This window comes from Aedes aegypti, chromosome 1 (genome assembly GCF_002204515.2).
Source record: "Aedes aegypti strain LVP_AGWG chromosome 1, AaegL5.0 Primary Assembly, whole genome shotgun sequence".
Classification (NCBI taxonomy): Eukaryota; Metazoa; Arthropoda; class Insecta; order Diptera; family Culicidae; genus Aedes; species Aedes aegypti.
The window spans coordinates 59441570-59466434 of NC_035107.1; the positions used below are offsets into that span (position 1 = coordinate 59441570).

At 39.5% G+C, this 24865-nt stretch overlaps 1 protein-coding gene across 4 annotated transcripts in view; it reads left to right on the top strand.

Moving 5' to 3' along the window:
* LOC5576066 (anoctamin-5) overlaps window positions 1-24865 on the top strand; it is a 126307-nt gene that overhangs the window by 36504 nt on the left and 64938 nt on the right. Inside the window, exons 2-3 of one of the 4 annotated variants that reach the window (XM_021857448.1) lie at window positions 6466-6774; window positions 17163-17644. In XM_021857448.1, the coding sequence (XP_021713140.1) occupies window positions 6735-6774; window positions 17163-17644 (522 nt within the window). In that variant the 5' untranslated portion in view covers window positions 6466-6734. Of the gene's footprint in view, window positions 1-6465; window positions 6775-17162; window positions 17819-24865 lie in introns of all 4 variants that reach the window. The other 3 variants (XM_021857455.1, XM_021857461.1, XM_021857469.1) reach the window with 3 other exon arrangements.

Sequence of the window (24865 nt, forward strand, 5' to 3'; positions counted from 1 at the left end):
CCATTTGTGAAACTAAATCCAAAACGAAGAACATCAATCACGATTCTTCATCTTTTCGACTCATTATGGATGAAAGTCACAGAACTCGATCATCTTCGATTTGCATTAAATTTTGCACATGTTTTAGTTGATTGTGCTACCCTTTCCCGAATGTTAATTTCCTGAAATGCCCTTTTTTCCAAATGCTTATTTCCTAAATAATTCGTTTCCCCGAATGATCCCTTTCTCCAAAAAGTTATGCAGTTCAAAAAGGTGCGTGAATAGTAGTTTACGGAACAAGTTGTAGAATGATGATTTTTACAACACGAGTCGTAAATTTTCGGCAAGCCTCGTAGGATAATTACGACGTGTGCTGTAAAAATCGAGTTCTGCAACGAGTTACGTACAATTTTTTTTTGCAATTTCGTAGAAGACCACTTGATCGTAACGCATTCACCATTATTTTACAATTTCTGACAAATTGTTGTGTTTATGATTCATTACGCAAAACAGTTGCGTAATGAGAAAGCGATGCGTAATGAGCAATGCGTAATGAGAAAGCGTTGCGTAATGAATCATTACAGCACTGGTTTCAGTTGCGTAATGACTATTTCCGCACTGCATACTTCAGTGCAGGAAAGTAGGCCGTTTCATGACAGATTGGCGTGATGAAAAACAGCCTATTACGATGAGAAATTGCAAAAAAAGTCTTTAGTGACAGAGTGAGGAACTAGAAAGAAGAGGTTTTAAACCTGCATAGGTTCATTCACCTCTACCTTGAATTGCTAAAAGTGATGCTAAACACTATTCGGGGAACTAGGCTATTCGGAGAACTGGCATTCGAGAAACTGGCATCCGGGGAAACGACATTTGGGGAAAAGCAGAGCGTTAATGATTAAAGGGTCGCAATGATTGATTAAGTGATTAATGATTACATTCAATTTTATCATGATTAATGATTATGATCATTGATTAAAATTTCTCAAGTCATGATTAATGATTGTGATTGATTTTTAAGCCAGAGTATGATTAATGATTATGATTGATGATTAAATTACAATTTTAGATGATTAATGATTATGATTACTGATTAAACTCAGTATGATTAGTGATTATGATTAATGATTATGATTAACCCTTACATGCCTAATGCCAAATTTGATCAAAATATTTAATTTCAAAACAATAGTTTTTTTAATTATCATTTATCGTATTTATATTGTGAACGTCGCGACTCATTGTAAGCTTGCACTATACAAATCTCATTCAACAAGTCGTTGGCGAGTAGTGTGTGATAATTGAGATGAAATCGAATTCAGGTTAACTTCTGCATCCGTGAGTCCTCTCGTGGTGTATGGATAACGCACCCTATCTAGTGAACAGGGAGTCGTGAGTTCGATTCTCACCGAGAAGACGTGTAATTTTATCGCAAATTTCACATCATTTTTTACATTTAATCCATATGCGAAGTATATGTATTGTTGTTTTACAAAATTATGTTTTGCAGTCGTTTTCTAACGAAATTCCGTAAATATTAGGATTCCAGTTTGTCTTTGAAACTGCGGGTATCGATTCGTAAATTACGATAGTTACGAATTCATGATGAGAGCTATTTGATTCAGTTTTTTTAATCATAAGTGTACCGATAAATTTTAAAGAGTGTTATGCATTCGTTGCATACTTAAAGGTGTTTTGGGCATCTCATGTCATTTAATTATTGTTTTTATGATTAATCATTGATTAATCATTAATCATTCAATAACGAATGATTAAATACCCGAAAATATGCACTAAACGACTTGAAGTATGCAACCAGTGGGTTATATACTAACACTAGAAAATGATGAATATTACTCATGATTAACAAACAATCCTATATAAAAAAAATTTGAATTTCGTTATGGTAAATTAATCACAGTTTTCAATCACAAATCGTGATTAATTGCTCTGATTCAAGAGCCAGTATCCTGGAGGTAGTGGTCAATATATCGGCTCTGTGGAGCGTAGCTTGCGACATATTCAACTTCATGAATTATTAAGCTTTAAGCGGATGTTTCAGGCGTTAATGATAAACTTGAATATATGCCGGGTTGTTAAGGTGAAGTTGCATCGAAGCCAAACCTCAAATTTTCAAGAACACAAATCTAGAGAACCGGACAGCTGTTTGAGCTGAAAACTTAATTGGTTGGTCATTCGCTGGTGGTTACCCATCATTTAAATTTTCCGCTGTAACGGCTGTTTAGTTCTCTAGATTTAAGCTTTTGAAAATTTGAGGTTTGGCTTCGATGCATCTTCACGTTAAGGATTTTCGATTTCCCGGGAAAAGTATTCAAAATATTGGTGTTGAAGAAATCATTAGTAAGGCGAGCAAACCCCGGTATACTCTAATATACTGCTAATCATGTGATTACCTATATTATAATTATACATATAAAAGTTTAATGGTATTTGCTCGCCTTTCTAGTGATTTTCAGTATTCTTTTTGTAAAGCGAAATGTCGAAATTCAATAAGTTGTTTATTCATACTCTGAAAATTCCTCCAAAATGAAAGTGAAGCACTATATTGGTAGTTCTGAAACCTAGCTTTCCATATATTAAACTTCATGAATATTGCAAACCAAGCCATTGAATTAATTCTCAAGGGAATCATTGAAATATTTGATATTAGACTTTTCGGAAGAACCGGCTTGTTTAGGAGTATCCAGTTTTTTTTTGTATTTTCTGAATCTACCAGAACCCAAAATTTCAAAATTGTTCGTGCCCCGAAACTATTTGAATAACGCGTTCGATATTAGTATGGGAATAACTTGTGAATCACCCCCAGCAAATTTAGCTTCGCGCGAGCTGTCATTGTTTACATCAAAATATCTACGGATTGAAATCTTTTTTGATATACTTGATATACTTAGAAAATGTGATGTTTCGAACAGGCTACGGAACACTGCAAATATTTCATCACTAAACAACCTAATTCTTGGAGAAATTTTGAGCGAAATCAGTTTGAACATTTGCTAGGAATTTCCTAACGAGATCTTTATGAAAAACTTGGAAAAATATTTTTTCAAACAATGTTTTAAAGAAATTTCCGCCCTTCCTTGATTTGAATCAATATGTTTTAGTAAAAATGGTTCGCGATTAATAACATTTCTGTTACGAAGTTCAAAAGATTTTATATCAGATTTATTGCTAATCAAGGGGAAAATTCACCATTATATAATGTATACCTTGTCTGTTGCATACTTCAAGGCGTTTAGAGCATACTTTTGGGCATTTAATCATCAGCTTTTGAATGACTAATCAATGATTGTTAATAAAAGTAATAATCAAATGGCATGTTCCTAAGGCACCGTCCACAAATCACGTAATGCTCGAAGGGAGAGGGGGAGGCTCATACGGTGCGACTCAAACAAAATTTTGATAATGTTCATACAAAAAGCATTTTCCCAGGGTTCAAAAACTCAATTTTTAGCGCTACGTAATGAATGGATGCTACTTACACGCCTTGAAGTGTGTAACAAATGAGCCATAAACATGAAAATGAATGGCTTTACTCATTATTGAAGAAAACTGATACAATCAGTGAATTTCTGCAGGCGATGTTAGATTGCAAACATCAAACGTGAACAAAAACAGCGAGGAAGTATTGACAGAAATACCACCTACTAGGGGAAAAGGACTAATTTTTGATCTTGAAAATGTTATGCCAATTTTCGGATTTTCATACAAAGTATACAACAATCTTATGAACGGCCAAAAAACTAGTGCTAGGTCGAAATGTTGTGATCTGCCCCTATAAACAGCAACTCACAAGCTTCCAACCGCGTCTTCGGATTCGGATCATATACAACTAAGAAATGCACCGTCTTACATGGAGGAAATATTTAAGGGTCTTCGGATACAAAGCAAAGTCATGCTGTACCTGGTTGGATTTCGACGTTCCTTGGGCATAAATTCTCATTGTTCGTGCCACAAGATATAAGAAATATAAAATTTATTTATACATTAGAAGGCAATGTTGTAAAATTTGTTAAATTTTGTTCAATGATTGATTGATGATTGATTAAATGTTTGACTTATGATTAATATTATGATTACTGAATAAAATTAACGATCTTTATGATTATGATTAATGATTAATGATTAAAACATAAAATTGCAATGATTATGATTAGTGATTAATGATTAACTTTTGATTTTTTGTGATTAATGATTAATATTTTTGATTAATCATAATCATTAATCAAAAATCATGATTAAATTTATGATTAATCATTAACGCTCTGGGGAAAAGTAGTACAATTGTTTTCGTTATGGTAGAATAAGTGTTTTCCTTGGTTAAATCGATATTTTTCAATCAAGAGTAACTTTTGAAAATGACCTTATGCATGCAATTTGTTTGAAAAAAAAATCTTGCTTCGAAACTTTTAATTTTAGGGAAGAAACATAATATGGAGAAGTTGTAGTAAACTGTTTAGCCTACCAAAAAAAAAAACGCGTTTAAAATTCTCTTATTTTGTATCATACAAAAAAATAAAAACAAAAGTTTAATTTAAAATTACACAAAAATTCTATTTTAAGTTTAATTTATTTTTTAGAGGTTTTCTACACCTGAAAACAAGACCTAATGCAAAAATTGTATAATATCGTTGTATATACAGTAAACGTATGGTTTTCTTCACACAAAATTATACAACGTTTGTGCTGTTTTTCATGCAGAATTGTATTGCAATCATGCAGTTAGTGGTTAGGTTTAAGAAAAACTTTTGATCAATTTAAAAAAAATGTGTTTCTAATAAACACGTTCTAATTATAATATCAGAATTCTGATAACTATTCTGAACTATAATGAAAGAAGTATCCATTTTCGATTTATTTCAAGTTCAATTCAAAAATCAAACAAATAAATAAAAATAAGCCATTTTCATTAGTTTATTCGCTATACTCTATCAAGAACAATAATTTCTCACTTTCAGTATCATAACAATAGTTCATCGACATGAATGCACCAACTGGTGTAAAATGTCACAAATAATAAAAAAAAAGTATCATAACGGTGTAACTGCAGTGATCGATTTCTCTTCATCGATTTTCTCTTTATCTAACTACTTGGCTGGGCGAATGCTTCCGACTGTTATTTTTTATTCACAAGAAAGTACTCATCGTCCTGCAACATCCTACATCGTAAAATGTACCGAAAATAGTTTGAATTTTGTGTACTAATCTAAAGAGAAAGTTGATGCAAAAAAAAATCGATTACTGCAGATACGCCAGTGTTAGCAGAGGCAAATATGACCTATACTCTCGAAAATCTATTGTTCTTGAAGGGGAACCGTGAATAACTAATGAAAAAGGCCTATTCTGCTACCTTACTAATAAATTTGTAAATTTAGCTTTGAATAACTAAAAAATGGCAGTATGTAGAGAAGTTATCATGATAACTAATCATTTTGGTTTTTTTTCTAATGATTTCAAAATTTTTATTTCATCATCAAAACGTATGCATTTAACAAAAACGAAAATTTTGAAAATCGACCAATAGTTGTTCTAAGAATCACTTTTTCTATTAAAAAAGCCTCCATCGAGAAATTTTCTCCCAAACATCTATTGTCTATCAATGACCATAAAATGGGTTTTAACACTGAAAAAGTATTTTCTTTTTCTTGTTTTTTTTTCTTGTAGCCCAAACGGTTCACTACATCTTTTCCATCGAATGGTTTTGTCTGGAATCAATAGTTTCGGAGCTAATATTTTTCAAATAAATGGCATGCAAGAACACACAGGCTATTTTAAGAAATTACTCTTGAAACAAAACGATCAATTTATCTATGCAAAACACTTATTTTACCAAACTGAACACATGTGCAACATCCACTCCAAATCGAAGATTATCGAGCACGATTTCTAATAATTTCAACTCATTCTGGTTGGAATTCTTTCTTCAAAAGGACCTAACAGTGAAAGACTCTTTCCTTTTTCGCTCTCTTTCAATAATAACAGTGCAATACTGAAGCTGTTGGTTTTTTACTTTGAATCGAAAGGCAATGTCCATGGCTAACGTTTAATACAAAAACGCAACAGAAGAGGTTAATGAGGCAAAAAATATACACATCGCGATAACTTTTTTGTTTTTCAAACTGTTTGAAACCACTATTTCACAAGTTCTCAAAAAACACTTCTAGTTTAAAAAAATGAGGCTGCTGGTAGAGGGGTTAAAAAAAGTAAACAAAGAGAACCCCTCAATATTAGATAGGTCCTTTAGAAAAGTTATGCACGAATTCATCTGGTGTCTTCCTATCTTACTGATCCACATTCGTATGACAGCTTTTGGAACGAAATCAAAACTTTTTTTCGAAAATTTTCGTGAAATTTGAAGTTTGTATTTTGCAATGTGAGTTTAATTTGGTCTTGTGCATCGTAACTATATTTTTCAATAGTTATTTAAAAAAAGTGACTCTTATTTGATTCATAACTGTGGGCTGACTGTAGTAGAGAGCTCGTACTTGCAAAACACCCCGAAAACAAAGTTGCCTCCATGTGCGGCTTCAGTTCCAGTAGAGTGAATTCTGTGTGGAGTAGTTTTTTTTTTCCTCTATACTAAAATCGAAAGGGTACGCGAGGGCGGCCTAGTGTAACAACGACGAAATAAAAATGTGCTGTTAGTTGAATCGCGCTGTGATGTGCCAGAGTGAAACGAAAAGTACGAAAAGTATACGAAGCAATAGATAACAGAAGTCTCAGCGCGCGGGAGAAGCACCATGAGGAGAAGCAGCAACAGCAGCAGCATGTATCGGAAAGGTACGGGGGAATGGGCCGAGATAGCAACAGGGAAACAGCGGCCCCGAACTTGGTTGGGCTCTATCTTTCCCTATATCGATGATATCGCGAGTTTTGCGATTCGGGGTGAATTGAATAAAAATATAATGTGTGCACGTGCTTCGGAATTTTGGCGTTCTTTTTGGTGTGTGGTACCTACGCTTATCAGTTTTTGCCGGTTTGCGCGAAACGGATGGGGTGGTTGTGATTGGAATTATTGTGAGATTCAAATTGTCATCGTCATCTGATTTTAAAATTTATAATCAATTGTTAAAATGAAGAGGTGGAATTGAAATAATGTGTACCAGCAGCGACAAATTCAAAATTGTTACCTATCGCAGCCTTGGTACGAACAAAATTAGTTTGTTGATTGATAAGATTAGAATTTCTGGTAGAAATTTTTTCGAATCTCTGGAAAAGATTCCTTGGAACCTTTGGGAGAGATTTCTTTGAAAATTTGGGAGAGATTCCTTCGAATCACTGGGTGAGATTCCTTTAAATCTGTAAGAGATATCCCTTCGAATCTCTTAGAGAGATTCATTCGAATATCTGAGTAAGATTCCTTTGAATCTCCTGTAAAGATTCCTTCAAATCTTCAACAGAGATTCCTTTGAATCTCTGCGAGAGATTCCTTTGAATCTCTAAGAGAGATTCCTTTGAATCTCTTTGAGATATTCCTTCGAGATTCCTTTGAATCTCTGGTAGAGTTTCTTTTGAATCTCTGGCAGAAATTTCTACGAATCACTGGATGAGATTCCTTTGAATCTTTGGGAGAGGTTGCTTCGAATCTTTAAGAGAGATTCTTTTGACTCTGAGAAAGATTTCATTGATTCTCTAAAAGAGATCCCTCCGAATCTCTGAGAGAGATTCCTTCGAATCTTTAAGAGAGATTCCTTAGAATTTTTAAAATAAATTTCTTCGAATCTCTGAGAGAGATTCCTTTAAATCTCTTGCTGAGAGAGATTCTTTCGAATGTTTGAAAGAGAATCCTTCGAATCTCTGCGAGAGATTTCTTCGAATCACTGCAAGAGATTTCTTCGAATCTATGGGAGAGATTGCTTTGTACTTAGGAGAGATTGCTTTGTACTTAGGGGAGATTCCTTTGAATCTCTGTGAGAAATTCTTTGAATTTCTGGAATAAATTCCTTTAAATATCTGCAAGGGTTTCGTTCAAAACTCTGCCAAAGATTCCTTTGAATTTCTTTCAGACATTCCTTCGTATCTCTGCAAGTGAATCTTTGAAAAAGACTCCCTTGAACCTCTGGGATATATTCATTACGATCTCTGGGAGAGATTCTCTTGATTTTCTCCAGAACCAAAGCCACATTTAGAGTCAGATTCAGAGACAGTCGTCACAGACAGACAGAGTCATATTCTGAATAAGAATCACATTCAGAATCATTTACAGATACAGAATAGAAATTAGAGTCAAATGCAGAGTCAGATTCAGAACCAAATTATGAGTAATTTCATTGGAAGATTCGGAGTCAGATTTCAAGTCAGATCTAGAGCCAAATTCAGAACCAGATTCAGATTCAGAGTCAGATCCAGAGTCAAACTCAGAGTCAGATTCAGAATCATACCTAGAATCAGATTCAGAGTCATATACTTAGTCAGATTCAGTGTCAGATTCAGAATAAGATCTAGAAACAGATTCATAATAAAATTCATAGTCAGATTCAGAGTCATATTCAGAGTGAGATTCAAAGTCAGATTCAGAGTCAGATTCACAGTCAGATCTAGAAACAGATTCAGAGTAAGATTCAAAATAAGATCTAGAAACAGATTCAGAGTAAGATTCAAAATAAGATCTAGAAACAGATTCAGAGAAAGATCCATAGTCATATTCAGAGTCAGATTCAGAATAAGATCTAAAATTAAATTCAGAGTAAGATTCATAGTCATATTCAGAGTCAGATTTAGAATCAGATTCAGAGTCAGATTCAGAGTCAGAGTCATAGTCAAAATCAGTGTCAGATTCAGAGTCAGATTGAGAGTAAGATTGAGAGTTAGATTCAGAGTCAGATTCAGAGTCAGATTCAAAGTCAGATTCAGAGTCAGATTCAGAATAAGATCTAGAAACAGATTCAGAGTCAGATTCTTAGTCAGATTCAGGAAAGGATCTAGAAACAGATTCATAGTAAAATTCATAGTCAGATTCATAGTCAGATTCATAGTCATATTCAGAGTCATATTCAGAGTCAGATTCAGAATAAGATCTAGAATCAGTTTCAGAGTAAGATTCATAGTCAGATTCAGAGTCAGATTTAGAATCAGATTCAGAGTCATATACTAAGTCAGATACAGAGTAAGATTCATAGTCAGATTCAAAGTCAGATTCAGAGGAATATCCATAGTCATATTCAGAGTAAGATTCAGAGTAAGATTCAGAATAAGATCTAGAAACAGATTCAGAGTCAGATTCATAGTCAGATTCAGGAAAGGATCTAGAAACAGATTCATAGTAAAATTCATAGTCAGATTCATAGTCAGATTCATAGTCATATTCAGAGTCATATTCAGAGTCAGATTCAGAATAAGATCTAGAATCAGTTTCAGAGTAAGATTCATAGTCAGATTCAGAGTCAGATTTAGAATCAAATTCAGAGTCATATACTAAGTCAGATACAGAGTAAGATTCATAGTCAGATTCAAAGTCAGATTCAGAGGAATATCCATAGTCATATTCAGAGTAAGATTCAGAGTAAGATTCAGAATAAGATCTAGAAACAGATTCAGAGGAATATCCATAGTCATATTCAGAGTAAGATTCATAGTCAGATTCAGAGTCAGATTTAGAATCAGATTCAGAGTCAGATTCACAGTCAGATCTAGAAACAGATACAGAAGATTCATAGTCAGATTCAGAGTCATATTCAGAGTCATATTCAGAGTCATATTCAGAGTCAGATTTAGAATCAGATTCAGAGTCATATCCTAAGTCAGATTCAGAGTCAGTTTCAGAATCAGATTCAGAGTCAGATTCAGAGTCAGATTAAAAGTCAGATTCAGAGTCAGATTCAGAAAAGATCTAGAAACAGATTCAGAGTAAGATTCATTGTCAGATTCAAAAAAGGATCTAGAAACAGATTCATAGTAAAATTCATAGTCAGATTCAGAGTCATATTCAGAGTGAGATTCAAAGTCAGATTCAGAGTCAGATTCACAGTCAGATCTAGAAACAGATTCAGAGTAAGATTCATAGTCATATACAGAGTCAGATTCAAAGTCAGATTCACAGTCAGATCTAGAAACAGATTCATAGTAAGATTCATAATCAAAATCAGAGTCATATTCAGAGTCAGATTTAGAATCAGATTCAGAGTCATATCCTAAGTCAGATTCAGAGTCAGATTTAGAATCAGATTCAGATTCAGAGTCCGCTTCAGAATCAGAGTCAATTCTCTCAATCTCTCGGAGAGAATCCTCTGATTCTCTGAGAGATATGTCCCTGAATCTGGAAGGGATTTGTTTAAATATTTGAAAGAGATGCCTTCAAATCTCCGGTAGAGATTCTCCTGAATCAAGGGGAAGAGACTCTGCCTAATATTGAGAAGAGATTCTACCGAATCTCAGGGGGAGATTTTTGTGTATCTCAGGGATAGTTCTCGAAGAAATTTCGGGTTCAGTTTCTTCAGAATTTCGGTGAGAGTTTCTTAAGAATCCAGAGAAGATATTCTCCCGAATCTTAGAAAGAGATTTAGATAATAATTGATTATTGAATCTCCTGATTCTATTGCATATTATTTTGAATTTCGGGGAGAGATTCTCCCGAATCTCGGGGAGAGATTCTCCCGAATCTCGGGGAGAGATTCTAACCGAATCTCGGGGAGAGATTCTAACCGAATCTCGGGGAGAGATTCTAACCGAATCTCGGGGAGAGATTCTAACCGAATCTCGGGGAGAGATTCTAACCGAATCTCGGGGAGAGATTCTAACCGAATTTCGAGGAGAGATTCTAACCGAATCTCGGGGAGAGATTCTCCCGAATCTCGCGGAGAGATTCTCCCGAATCTCGCGGAGAGATTCTCCCGAATCTCGCGGAGAGATTCTCCCGAATCTCGCGGAGAGATTCTCCCAAATCTCGCGGAGAGATTCTCCCAAATCTCGCGGAGAGATTCTCCCGAATTTCGCGGAGAGATTCTCCCGAATCTCGCGGAGAGATTTTCCCGAATCTCGCGGAGAGATTCTCCCGAATCTCGCGGAGAGATTCTCCCGAATCTCGCGGACAGATTCTCCTGAATCTCGCGGAGAGATTCTCCCGAATTTCGCGGAGAGATTCTCGCGAATTTCGCGGAAAGATTCTCACGAATCTCGCGGAGAGATTCTCCCGAATTTCGCGGAGAGATTCTCCCGAATCTCGTGGAGATATTCTCCCGAATCTCGCGGAGAGATTCTACCGAATCTCGCGGAAAGATTCTCCCGAATCTCGCGGAGAGATTCTCCCGAATCTCGCGGAGAGATTCTAACCGAATCTCGGGGAGAGATTCTAACCGAATCTCGGGGAGAGATTCTAACCGAATCTCGGGGAGAGATTCTAACCGAATCTCGGGGAGAGATTCTATCCGAATCTCGGGGAGAGATTCTAACCGAATTTCGAGGAGAGATTCTAACCGAATCTCGGGGAGAGATTCTCCCGAATCTCGGGGAGAGATTCTCCCGAATCTCGCGGAGAGATTCTCCCGAATCTCGCGGAGAGATTCTCCCGAATCTCGCGGAGAGATTCTCCCGAATCTCGCGGAGAGATTCTCCCGAATCTCGCGGAGAGATTCTCCCGAATCTCGCGGAGAGATTCTCCCGAATCTCGCGGAGAGATTCTCCCGAATCTCGCGGAGAGATTCTCCCGAATCTCGCGGAGAGATTCTTCCGAATCTCGCGGAGAGATTCTCCCGAATCTCGCGGAGAGATTCTCCCGAATCTCGGGCAGAGATTCTCCCGAATCTCGCGGAGAGATTTTCCCGAATCTCACGGGGAGATTCTCCCGAATCTCACGGGGAGATTCTCCCGAATCTCGCGGAGAGATTCTCCCAAATCTCGCGGAGAGATTCTCCCGAATTTCGCGGAGAGATTCTCCCGAATCTCGCGGAGAGATTCTCCCGAATCTCGCGGAGAGATTCTCCCGAATCTCGCGGAGAGATTCTCCCGAATCTCGCGGACAGATTCTCCTGAATCTCGCGGAGAGATTCTCCCGAATTTCGCGGAGAGATTCTCGCGAATTTCGCGGAAAGATTCTCCCGAATCTCGCGGAGAGATTCTCCCGAATCTCGGGGAGAGATTCTCCCGAATCTCGGGGAAAGATTCTAACCGAATCTCGGTTAGAGATTCTAACCGAATCTCGGGGAGAGATTCTATCCGAATCTCGGGGAGAGATTCTAACCGAATTTCGAGGAGAGATTCTAACCGAATCTCGGGGAGAGATTCTCCCGAATCTCGCGAAGAGATTCTCCCGAATCTCGCGGAGAGATTCTCCCGAATCTCGCGGAGAGATTCTCCCGAATCTCGCGGAGAGATTCTCCCGAATCTCGCGGAGAGATTCTCCCGAATCTCGCGGAGAGATTCTCCCGAATCTCGCGGAGAGATTCTCCCGAATCTCGCGGAGAGATTCTCCCGAATCTCGCGGAGAGATTCTCCCGAATCTCGCGGAGAGATTCTCCCGAATCTCGCGGAGAGATTCTCCCGAATCTCGCGGAGAGATTCTCCCGAATCTCGCGGAGAGATTCTCCCGAATCTCGCGGAGAGATTTTCCCGAATCTCACGGGGAGATTCTCCCGAATCTCACGGGGAGATTCTCCCGAATCTCACGGGGAGATTCTCCCGAATCTCGCGGAGAGATTCTCCCAAATCTCGCGGAGAGATTCTCCCGAATTTCGCGGAGAGATTTTCCCGAATCTCGCGGACAGATTCTCCTGAATCTCGCGGAGAGATTCTCCCGAATTTCGCGGAAAGATTCTCCCGAATTTCGCGGAAAGATTCTCGCGAATCTCGCGGAAAGATTCTCCCGAATCTCGCGGAGAGATTCTCCCGAATCTCGCGGAGAGATTCTCCCGAATCTCGCGGAGAGATTCTCCCGAATCTCGCGGACAGATTCTCCTGAATCTCGCGGAGAGATTCTCCCGAATTTCGCGGAGAGATTCTCGCGAATTTCGCGGAAAGATTCTCCCGAATCTCGCGGAGAGATTCTCCCGAATCTCGCGGAGAGATGCTCACGAATCTCGGGGAGAGATGCTCCCAAATCTTGAGGATTTATGAGAATTTCGGGCAGAGATTCTCCCGAATCTCGGGCAGAGATTCTCCCGAATCTTGAGGATTTATGAGAATTTCGGGCAGAGATTCTCCCGAATCTCGGGCAGAGATTCTCCCGAATCTCGGGCAGAGATTCTCCCGAATCTCGGGCAGAGATTCTCCCGAATCTCGGGCAGAGATTCTCCCGAATCTCGGGCAGAGATTCTCCCGAATCTTGGGCAGAGATTCTCCCGAATCTTGGGCAGAGATTTTCCCGAATCTCGGGCAGAGATTCTCCCGAATCTTGGGCAGAGATTTTCCCGAATCTCGGGCAGAGATTCTCCCGAGTCTCGGGCAGAGATTCTCCCGAATCTTGGGCAGAGATTCTCCCGAATCTCGGGCAGAGATTCTCCCGAATCTCGGGCAGAGATTCTCCCGAATCTCGGGCAGAGATTCTCCCGAATCTCGGGCAGAGATTCTCCCGAATCTCGGGCAGAGATTCTATCGAATCTCGGGCAGAGATTCTCCCGAATCTCGGGCAGAGATTCTCCCGAATCTCGGGCAGAGATTCTCCCGAATCTCGGGTAGAGATTCTCGTGAATCTTGGGCAGAGGTTTTCCCGAATCTCGCGGAGAGATTCTCCCGAATCTCGCGGAGAGATTCTCCCGAATTTCGCGGAAAGATTCTCCCGAATCTCGCGGAGAGATTCTCCCGAATCTCGCGGAGAGATTCTCCCGAATCTCGCGGAGAGATTCTCCCGAATCTCGCGGACAGATTCTCCTGAATCTCGCGGAGAGATTCTCCCGAATTTCGCGGAGAGATTCTCGCGAATTTCGCGGAAAGATTCTCCCGAATCTCGCGGAGAGATTCTCCCGAATTTCGCGGAAAGATTCTCCCGAATCTCGCGGAGAGATTCTCCCGAATCTCGCGGAGAGATTCTCCCGAATCTCGCGGAGAGATTCTCCCGAATCTCGCGGAGAGATTCTCCCGAATCTCGCGGACAGATTCTCCTGAATCTCGCGGAGAGATTCTCCCGAATTTCGCGGAGAGATTCTCGCGAATTTCGCGGAAAGATTCTCCCGAATCTCGCGGAGAGATTCTCCCGAATCTCGCGGAGAGATTCTCCCGAATTTCGCGGAGAGATTCTCCCGAATCTCGTGGAGATATTCTCTCGAATCTCGCGGAGAGATTCTACCGAATCTCGTGCAAAGATTCTCCCGAATCTCGCGGAGAGATTCTCCCGAATCTCGCGGAGAGATTCTAACCGAATCTCGGGGAGAGATTCTAACCGAATCTCGGGGAGAGATTCTAACCGAATCTCGGGGAGAGATTCTAACCGAATCTCGGGGAGAGATTCTATCCGAATCTCGGGGAGAGATTCTAACCGAATTTCGAGGAGAGATTCTAACCGAATCTCGGGGAGAGATTCTCCCGAATCTCGCGGAGAGATTCTCCCGAATCTCGCGGAGAGATTCTCCCGAATCTCGCGGAGAGATTCTCCCGAATCTCACGGGGAGATTCTCCCGAATCTCACGGGGAGATTCTCCCGAATCTCGCGGAGAGATTCTCCCAAATCTCGCGGAGAGATTCTCCCGAATTTCGCGGAGAGATTTTCCCGAATCTCGCGGACAGATTCTCCTGAATCTCGCGGAGAGATTCTCCCGAATTTCGCGGAGAGATTCTCGCGAATTTCGCGGAAAGATTCTCCCGAATCTCGCGGAGAGATTCTCCCGAATCTCGCGGAGAGATTCTCCCGAATCTCGCGGAGAGATTCTCCCGAATCTCGCGGAGAGATTCTCCCGAATCTCGCGGACAGATTCTCCTGAATCTCGCGGAGAGATTCTCCCGAATTTCGCGGAGAGATTCTCGCGAATTTCGCGGAAAGATTCTCCCGAATTTCGCGGAGAGATTTTCCCGAATCTCGCGGACAGATTCTCCTGAATCTCGCGGAGAGATTCTCCCGAATTTCGCGGAGAGATTCTCGCGAATTTCGCGGAAAGATTCTCCCGAATCTCGCGGAGAGATTCTCCCGAATCTCGCGGAGAGATTCTCCCGAATCTCGCGGAGAGATTCTCCCGAATCTCGCGGACAGATTCTCCTGAATCTCGCGGAGAGATTCTATCCGAATCTCGGGGAGAGATTCTAACCGAATTTCGAGGAGAGATTCTAACCGAATCTCGGGGAGAGATTCTCCCGAATCTCGCGGAGAGATTCGCCCAAATCTCGCGGAGAGATTCTCCCGAATCTCGCGGAGAGATTCTCCCGAATCTCGCGGACAGATTCTCCTGAATCTCGCGGAGAGATTCTCCCGAATTTCGCGGAGAGATTCTCGCGAATTTCGCGGAAAGATTCTCCCGAATCTCGCGGAGAGATTCTCCCGAATCTCGCGGAGAGATTCTGCCGAATCTCGCGGAAAGATTCTCTCGAATCTCGGGGAGCGATTCTCTCGAATCTCGGGGAGAGATGCTCACGAATCTCGGGGAGAGATGCTCCCAAATCTTGAGGATTTATGAGAATTTCGGGCAGAGATTCTCCCGAATCTCGGGCAGAGATTCTCCCGAATCTCGGGCAGAGATTCTCCCGAATCTCGGGCAGAGATTCTCCCGAATCTCGGGCAGAGATTCTCCCGAATCTCGGACAGAGATTCTCCCGAATCTCGGGCAGAGATTCTCCCGAATCTTGGGCAGAGATTTTCCCGAATCTCGGGCAGAGATTCTCCCGAGTCTCGGGCAGAGATTCTCCCGAATCTTGGGCAGAGATTCTCCCGAATCTCGGGCAGAGATTCTCCCGAATCTCGGGCAGAGATTCTCCCGAATCTCGGGCAGAGATTCTCGTGAATCTTGGGCAGAGGTTTTCCCGAATCTCGGCAAGAGATCCTCCGCATCTCAGCGAGAGATTCTCTCGAATCTCGGCGAAAGAATCTTCCGAATCTCGGCGAGAGATTCTTCCGAATCTCGGCGAGAGATTTTCCCGAATCTCGGCGAGAGATTCTCCCGAAACTTGGCGAGAAATCCTCTTGAATCTCGGCGAGAGATTCTCCCGAATCTCGGCGAGAGATTCTCCCGAATTACGGCGAGAGATTCTCCCAAATTTAGGCGAGAGATTCTCCCAAATCTCGTTGAGAGATTCTCCCAAAACTCGGCGAGAGATTCTCAAAATTTCGGGGAGAGATTCTCCCAAATTTCGGCGAAAGATTCTCCCGAAGCCCGGGATTATTTCAATGAATTCCGAAAGGTATTTACCCAAAAATCCCCAAGATTCTCCCAGGTCCGAGAACTCTTTGGTATGTATAATTTCTGGAGAAATACTTCAGTAATTTATGAAAAGCTCCCATTAAGTTTCCCTGGTGCAATTCTTGCAGAATTCAGTTTAGGATATCCTGGATGAAATCTTTAACCACTAAACGTAGAAATTGTTTGAAACAATTTGTTGAAGATTTACTGCAGGTACGTTGAGAGGAATCCCTGCAGTAATTCCTGAAGTAAACTATGAAGATTTCCAAAGGAGTTTAAAACGAAAACTTTCGAGGATATTCTAAGTAAACTCTAGCAGTATCGCTACAGCAATTTCATTAGAAATGATTACTGATTGAATTCTCAAAGCAATTCCAAATTGAAATCTTGGAGGAGACAATGGATTGATTTTCGATAGTGCTTGCAAAATTGCTGGAAGATTCTTTTGAGAAAATCAGTTATTTTGGTACTCCTGAAGAATTCTTTTAAGTCCGCGCTTCCCAAACTTACTTTTCGCGGCGCACCAGCTTGTTGCGAGCTCGCTTGAAGATGAACGAAAAAGCGATCCGACGAACGGTGCGCCGCGAAATCCGAGTTTGGGAAACTATGTTTTAAGTAATACACACGGAAAATTTTGATGAAACTTCTGAAGATTATGTAGATTATGAAGGAACCCCGAATAAAAACTACTGGAAAAACACTCTGAGAGATGTCTAGTTTTGTTCTCATTCGTTATTTTTTTCGAGAACCACTCTCAATGAACTGCTTTACACCCGCTGTGACGCCATCCCAGATGGTTCTGCTTCCACATCTGTGACACACCAATAAATATAGAATTCCAAATTTGGACCAGTCCATTATTCTCATCAATAACAGTTTTTCTTTTTTTTTCACCCTCTCTCTCTTCTTTCACAGTGAGCCAATTGGAGGATGACGAGGACGCGTTCGATGTGAACGACTACCGGGACGTCATCAGCAGCAGCTCGTCTTCCCAGCAACTACCCCCGGGCCCCATAGTCCGGCAACAGTCCCAGCCGCTCCTCCTCACCTCGACCGGTTCGCTCGATTACGACTACTACGAGGACATGGACGAGCGGGACAGCATCTACCTGGATGCCGTGTCGATAAACTCCGATGGGCCGAACGCTCGCAAGTCGCTCTACCTTTCGCGCCAAACCGTGTACCACTCGGCGGAGGAACTTCCGCTGGACGGTGCGGTTCCGGACGGAAGTGGAACGCTGCGAAGCATCAAAACCACCACCGAATCGCTGCTGAACGATTCCCGCGCCAACGGAGGCCTGCCGAACCTGCCGTACGAACCGCGACCCGGTGGTTCTTCCTCGTTCGGCGGCGGTATCCTGAAGAGGCCCGGCCTGACGACCAAATACAACGAAGAGGTGGCAAGCACTAGTCCTCTTTTAAAAGCACTAGATTCGACTCATCCCGACATCAACACCAACACCAAGACCGATTCCACAGACTCTAGCACTAACAATCGACCACTTCCGACCGATCGTTGTAGTAAGCATGAGCCAAGACAGATAGTTACATATTCGCTGTGGAAAGCGCGGGTAAAAGCGTCATTTTTTCATTTCTACCTTTTTTGTTTTTGTTGATCCGTTCGGGTGCTTGGCCACTATACTACTGTGCTACTAACCTGCCCTCATCCATCCATTCCACTTCCCGCCACACACTTTAACAATGTAGCCATACTACTAAGTGGGAGGCACGGTGTATCTGAAACCGTTATTAACGAAACAAAATGATCATTAATTCTGCACATACAACTCGAAAGATTTGATATTCTAGCATCCTTTCCGTGAATTTGAAATTATTTCATCGAGGGAAATAAAAGTTTAAGTGATTTGAGGATTTTGGTCTATTTTAGAAAGTGATTCTCACGTTTGAAATAATTGACGAGTAAATGTGAGATTAAATTTTGCAAGATCTGTTTGAAAACTCGAAATTGGGGTTTGGATCTGTGTGTAAATCTATGTAGGAATCTTGACAAATTTTACATCGTTCAGGTGACAGCAAGTTAGAATTAGCTTATCCAATTTCCATCTTTTTTAACCCAACTTTTATTTATCAATTGCCCTAAAGTGCGCCTCTCACCATTTCCAAATAGATCAAAAAAACAGGTTTTCATTCAACAGCCAAAGAATGTAATATTTAAAGATTTTCCATGTGAATTTAAAGATATTCGATTAGGAAATCACAAGTTACTGTGGACTGTGTATTTTACACCTTGATCATATAGTTTAATTCTGAGCACATATATGTATATGTGTCATGTACTCTATTATCAAAAAACATATTCACTACATCAGGGCTGGTAGCAAGTCTCTAAAAAGCCAATGTTTTGAATGAAATATTTCTATTTTACCCAAAATCGTCTCTAAAGTATCTTTTTTCCTCATTCTACTTGAAGTGAATTTTATTGCACAATTCTACAGGCGCCAGAAAAGCCATCAGAGACTATTACGTGACTATTCAGCTGATTTTTCACAAATTTCTTCTCAGATTCCTCGAGCAAAAGCTTCAGGAATTCTAGTGATTTCTCTAGTAATTTCAGCTGGGATTCATTTGGGGATATATTCAGAAATTCTTCTAGAAATTTCAATTATCCCAGAAATTCTTCCAGCGAGTTTTGAAATAATTGTTAGACGAATTTTTTCTAGGATTTGCTCCAGGAAATCCTTCAGCACTTCAATGCTACTACCTACAGTAATTTGTTCAGTGATTACTTTGAAAATGTTGTCAAAGACACTAGCATTTGCTCTAGATGAGTACAGCGCAGCGTCAAGTCAAAGTTTTATGCAGGGTGAATTTTTTTTCCGTTCAAAAGTTCTGGACTTAGGTTGGCAGCTTTCCAATTTTTCTCCCAGTTGACAGCCGCCCTCCACCTTTGAGCCTACCTCTATTTCTACCTGCAACCATGTATTTCGTTTTGGTAGAATTAGTGGTAGGCCTGTTCTCCCTCTTCAGACACATGAAGGCCTCCTCCACTGACCTGCGATCGATTCCAATAAGGTCGATATCGTCCGCAATGCCAAGGAGCATGTGCTACCGTGTGATGATAGTGCCGTTTCTCTGCATGCCAGATCTCCTAATAGCACCGTCGAGTGCAATGTTGAATAGTAAACTCGAAAGTGCGTCTCCCTGGTTCAATCCGTCTAACAAAACAAACGAGATTGACACCTGCTCTGCAATCTGAACACTTGATTTCGAATCATCCAGCGTAGCACGTATCAGTCCAATAAGTTTCGCCGGAAAACCATGTTCAGACATTATTTGTCACAGATCCTTTCTTTTCACTGAATCGTATGCCGCTTCGAAATCAATAAACAGATGGTGGGTCTGCAAGTTATATTTATCTAAGATCATTCGCAAGCTAAACGTCTGGTCCGTTGTCGATCGGCCCTCACGAAAACCAGCCTGGTATCCGTAGACGAGGATCTCCTCGAACAGGATGCGCGACAGTATTTTGTGCGTCGAATATATCAGGGTAATTCATCTGTAATTGGCACACTCCGGTCTGTGCCCTTTCTTGTAGATTGGGCGTGTGAGATCATCCAACCAGCCGGCGGGCATTTCTTTGTCCTCCCATACCTCCAGAAGTACTCGGTGGATATTTCCACTAATTCTTCAACGTATTTCTCCAGTTGTGACTCTAGGAGATCTTCTAAGGATTTCTACAGAAATTCTTCCAAAAAATCCGCATCCGCAAATCCGCAAAAAATAGTTAAGGGTTTCTTCTCAAACGCAATTTTATCCACGGTTACTCACAAGAGTAGCTCCGAAAATTGTTCGAGGTTAAGACAATCTGTTAAGAACTTTTGCAATAATTTTCCAATAAATTCAGCTTGTGATTCAACATTAGGTTCGTCTAAAGTTTTTTTTCTAGGAATTTCTTCACCATACTATCCAAGGATTACTTCTGCAATTCTAATAAACATTTTCAAAGGATTTCTAAAAAAATCTCCATATAATTTTCAGAATTAAATAAATGGGGAGGGGGCGATCTCATTAGTAATTTTTACTTTAGATCTTTCATCAGAGGATAATTTAAGATTTTCTTTGAAACTACCTATCACGAATTTTGTTTTCAAAAATGTCTAATTCCTTAAAAGTTTCCATGGTATTTCTCTGGAAACTTGCTTGGAAAAACTGGTGGAAGAATGCCTGGACAAATACGTGCAGACTTTCTTGCGAAATAAATTGCTGGAGGAATTCCTAGAGACATCTTAGGAGGAATCTCTGAAGTAACTGCTGAAGGCATCCTTAGAAAAATTCCTTCTTGAAATCATAAAGAAATCCTGAAGAACAATTTTATAGGACTTTCTTGAAAAATATCTAAAATAATCTATGGAGGAATTCGTGATTTCCGTGGTTATCCTAGGAAAAATCCAGGTTCTTTTTTTCGACCATCTTCTTACGATCGAAATTCAGATTAATGACCTTTCTTATAAATGGTCAACATCTTCAAAAGCCATCAAAATAGAGTGTGAGGCAGCGTCGATTTATTTTGCAACGCTAAAATTGGAAATTTTTGAACCCCCCTCCCATCCTTTTATATGAATTGTTTTAAATTTTTGTATGATCCGTAACGCTTCAGAATCTCGAAACTCTTGGCTCAAATAATGATAGTCATTGAGCTACTGAATAACTTTTCCGAAGACTCTATCTTGCCAAATGGTCGGGATCCTGAGATATCCACGAAACAAAAGTTTCATGCACCCTAGCACAGCTTGGAGACGGAACTTCGTATCTGAATGATCACCGCATGTCAGCCCTTGAGCTATTGAACAACTCTTCCAAAGACACCATTATTCCAAATTGCTCAGATAGAAAAACATCATTTTCTAGTAATACAGATTGATTCACTTCGCGTTCGAATGATTTACGTCTGATTCACATCTTATATGGATCAGAAGATAGAAATAGCTTGAAATGCTCTTGCTCACCAGAGTAACCTTGCGGCAAAATTTCTAACCAAACTGTTCGTTTTCCGGATGTCCTTGGATTAAGTTTGTTGATGATCGTCTTTTTTTTTGCAAATAATTAGGATCTCGATATATCGCGATGTAAATTTATCTCTTTTGAAGTGATGGTAAGCTTTTTGGGTCAGTGATTCAAAATAAATTTTAAGTCTATTAAAAAATTTCAATTTTTGCTCAAACATGTTCAGTTGACTTCTGCAAGTAAATTCATGCCGAAAAAACTACATGTCATAGCCTTCAATTTTGATTTACAGACAAAAAAGCAGAATAAATACGTGCCTTTCTGGGTAAAATAAATGTCGAGTGTAATTGGAAATTTAATTTTTTACTTAAACATGTTCACATTGTTCACTTGGCTTTCACAATACATTTTGTCGAAAAAAAGTATATGGCATCGCTTTCAATTTTGAGTAACAGGCAATCGGGGCCAAAAAATAGGGTTTTTCGTACTGTTTCAAGTAAAATAAATTTTGAGTGTAATCAAAAATTTCAATTTGTGCTCAAATATGTTTACTACAATCAAAAAAGGAAATTTATATAGAAAAAATATATGTCACAGTAGACCTATTCATATTTTCAAAAATATCTGGAAACTCCCCAGTCAACCAATACTTTGATTTTTCATTGCGAAATGAACTTCTGGTCAAAATTTCAGTCAATTTGGAATAAATTTAGGTGTGCTTCAAATCAATTATGTGTTTTTGGGCTATTTTCAAACTTTAAAAAATCATAACTACCGAACGAAACATCAAAATTTATCGGAAATACCTCTACATAGTAGTTGATGCAATTCTATGAACCTTTGCCGAACACTATTTTATGATTGGAGCAAGTTTTAACATTGTTTGGTTGAGGTTTGTATCTCGAGGTTCTTGAAAATCTCTTTTTTCGGGAAGTGTTTTCTCTGAAAAGCATGCCTGCATGAAAATTTCGGATTTTCAATTTTCATACATGATGACTATGCATATTTAAAAGTCAATCCCGTTCAAAGTTACCATTTATCTTATGAAAATAAATTGTAAAAATTAGGTAATTATGAAGCACATTTGTAAATCCACTGTGGGTGAGCCAAGAGCACCACCGTGAGCTTCGTAGAATACAAAAAATGAACACGTTAGCACTGCCTTTTCTCAGTCGATGATGATGATTGTTTTCAAATTGTTCGAAATGATCAGTGAAATGCAATCAAAACAATCATCACTCGGAAAGAAAAAGCAATGCTAACTTGTTCAATTCATTCGTTTTCGGTACATGTGTCATGCATGATTTAACTATCATCAGGTTGCGATGCGGTGTACGATCTTTGAGCATTTATTGTAATTTATTGCCATAAGCAACATGTAAGCTGTTGATGGTCAATGAATTCATAAATTTATTATGTTCGATTCCCGTTGACTTGGGCTTGAAAAAATTATGTCAATGGGTGTTTTATATACCATGTATATTGATAAAACTGTAATTTCTGGGTACTGTGGAGAACAAATTTGGATCAAACAATGTTAAAACTCAATTTGATCTTATTAGCGTGTTCGACAAACTTGAACAGAATAGAATTAGCTTTCAAATAGTGATAATATCAAGTGGTTTTGATTTTCCACATGCTAGTTATGATTTTTCAAACCTTGAAATAAGACCAAGAACACATTTTCAACTTGAAGCATACTGAAATCTTTATAAAATGAGCTGAAAATTTGACCAGACTTTGTTCTTGGCATGAGAATTCCGTATACTGCTTGACCGGTAGATTTCCAGACATTTTTTTGAATATGAACAGGTCTAATGTCACAGCTTTGTATTTTGTTTTATCGTTGAATTTGTGAAGAAAATGCGTTTTTCAAAGAACTAAGAAGTGCCTTTTGCTTGATAACTTTGGGTAGACGCATCTAGTTCAAAAATGTAAAAATGAACATCAATCTTGAATAGTGTGCGGTTCCACCGCTGAAAAATGTTTGAAAATCGCTTCGATAACGACAGAGATATGCAAAGTCAAAGTTGCACTTCCACCTTTTTTTGAACTCTTGGTTGTTGGCGTAAAATTTCACCCCCTTGGTAGAAGAAAATTTAAGGGTGCAGGATTAGGGTGGGGCTTATTTCCAAAAATCTTCCGTTGTCAGGATTTACAAAGTGGAAAATGATCATTGGTCCCAAAATAACATCCTGTGAAAAAATGAGAATTTTTGGTGAAGGTTTAGAGGTGGCGCAAAGGGCGTATGTGCAGTTTTCCCATTTTAGTGAACTCTGAAAACTTTTGGTATGCTTTTCAGCTTGTTTTGGTGATTTTAGGACCCTTAAGGGCAAAAAATCACCTCAAAATTGCAATATCTCCACTCCTTTAGATGATATTTGACGAAATATATTTTATGCATGTGATTTTTGGCCCTTAAATAGGTTACAATGACTGATTAGTATGAACCAAGCATATGAATAGCTGGGGAGGATTCCTATGCTAGTAGAATGGAACAAGGAACAAAGAAGAATGAGAGAAAGAACAAAGAACACAGAAGAATGAAAGGTGGGGTGGGTTAAACAGGGGGGGGGGTGGAACTGATGATATTATATTAGAATCAACTACGAAGCCGTGAAAATATCTCAGTTGGATTTATGAGATGTGATTATATGCAAGTTAGTATTATAGAATGTCCGTTTGATATAACTCCAGCAATTGCAATTTTATAATCTGAAAGAAATTACAGAGGGGGCCCAAATCCATATAGGCTCATAATCCGTACACTTCATACAAATAGAAGGAGTTTTATATGAAGTGGAAGGGTTTAGATTTATTCTTAAGGTGTTCGGATTTTGATCCCACACGATATATCCTTATTAGGTAAATCTATGAACGATTTTTGCTTTCTAGCAATAACACTTCTTGTTAGAATTTCCACAGGAATTTCTGGATTGCCATTTCAGCAATAAATTGCGTTTGGGCTTCCAATACTTCACTTTCGCCACAACACCTTCAACATAACTTCGGACAAACGAAAATGCAGATGAAGTTCAATACATCGTTCTACATCTGTATTTGAAATCGATGTATATAAACAACAGCAGAAAGAAAAAAATCGTTAGTCAAAATTCACGAGCACGAGCTTCAAAATTCACGTGCACGAGCTTCTGTAGGGTGCAAGAGATAAAGCACTTCAGGTTGAAAACCCCTGAAAAAAATCAAAATTAAGTCGTCACAGAACTGAAACATATTTTTTTAGGACAGAGCTACATTAAGGAATTTTCACAGGATGTCCTATAATTGTATAAATTGGTCATGAATTTAATAGATACTGCGTGAGGCTGAATTTTCAGGATGTACATTTTTCAACGGTTTCTTTCGATAAATTGCTATCATCATTCAAAAAAAAACAAAAACGAACGATTATTGAACTAAGTGTGCAGTAAAGTGGTGTATATCTACCAGGAGAATAATGATGAAACTTCTCATGGAATTAAGGACATTTTAGCCGTTACAATTTTTCCATAAAGAGTAATCTAAAATCGTATGCATGGGTCGAAAACTAGAGATGGTTTAAAAAATTGGTGCTTTTCCCCTACTTGAAGAAAAATTGCTCGAAATAACTCTAAAGTAGGTAATTTCAAATAGAAGTCAAGGGGTCGGAGCTG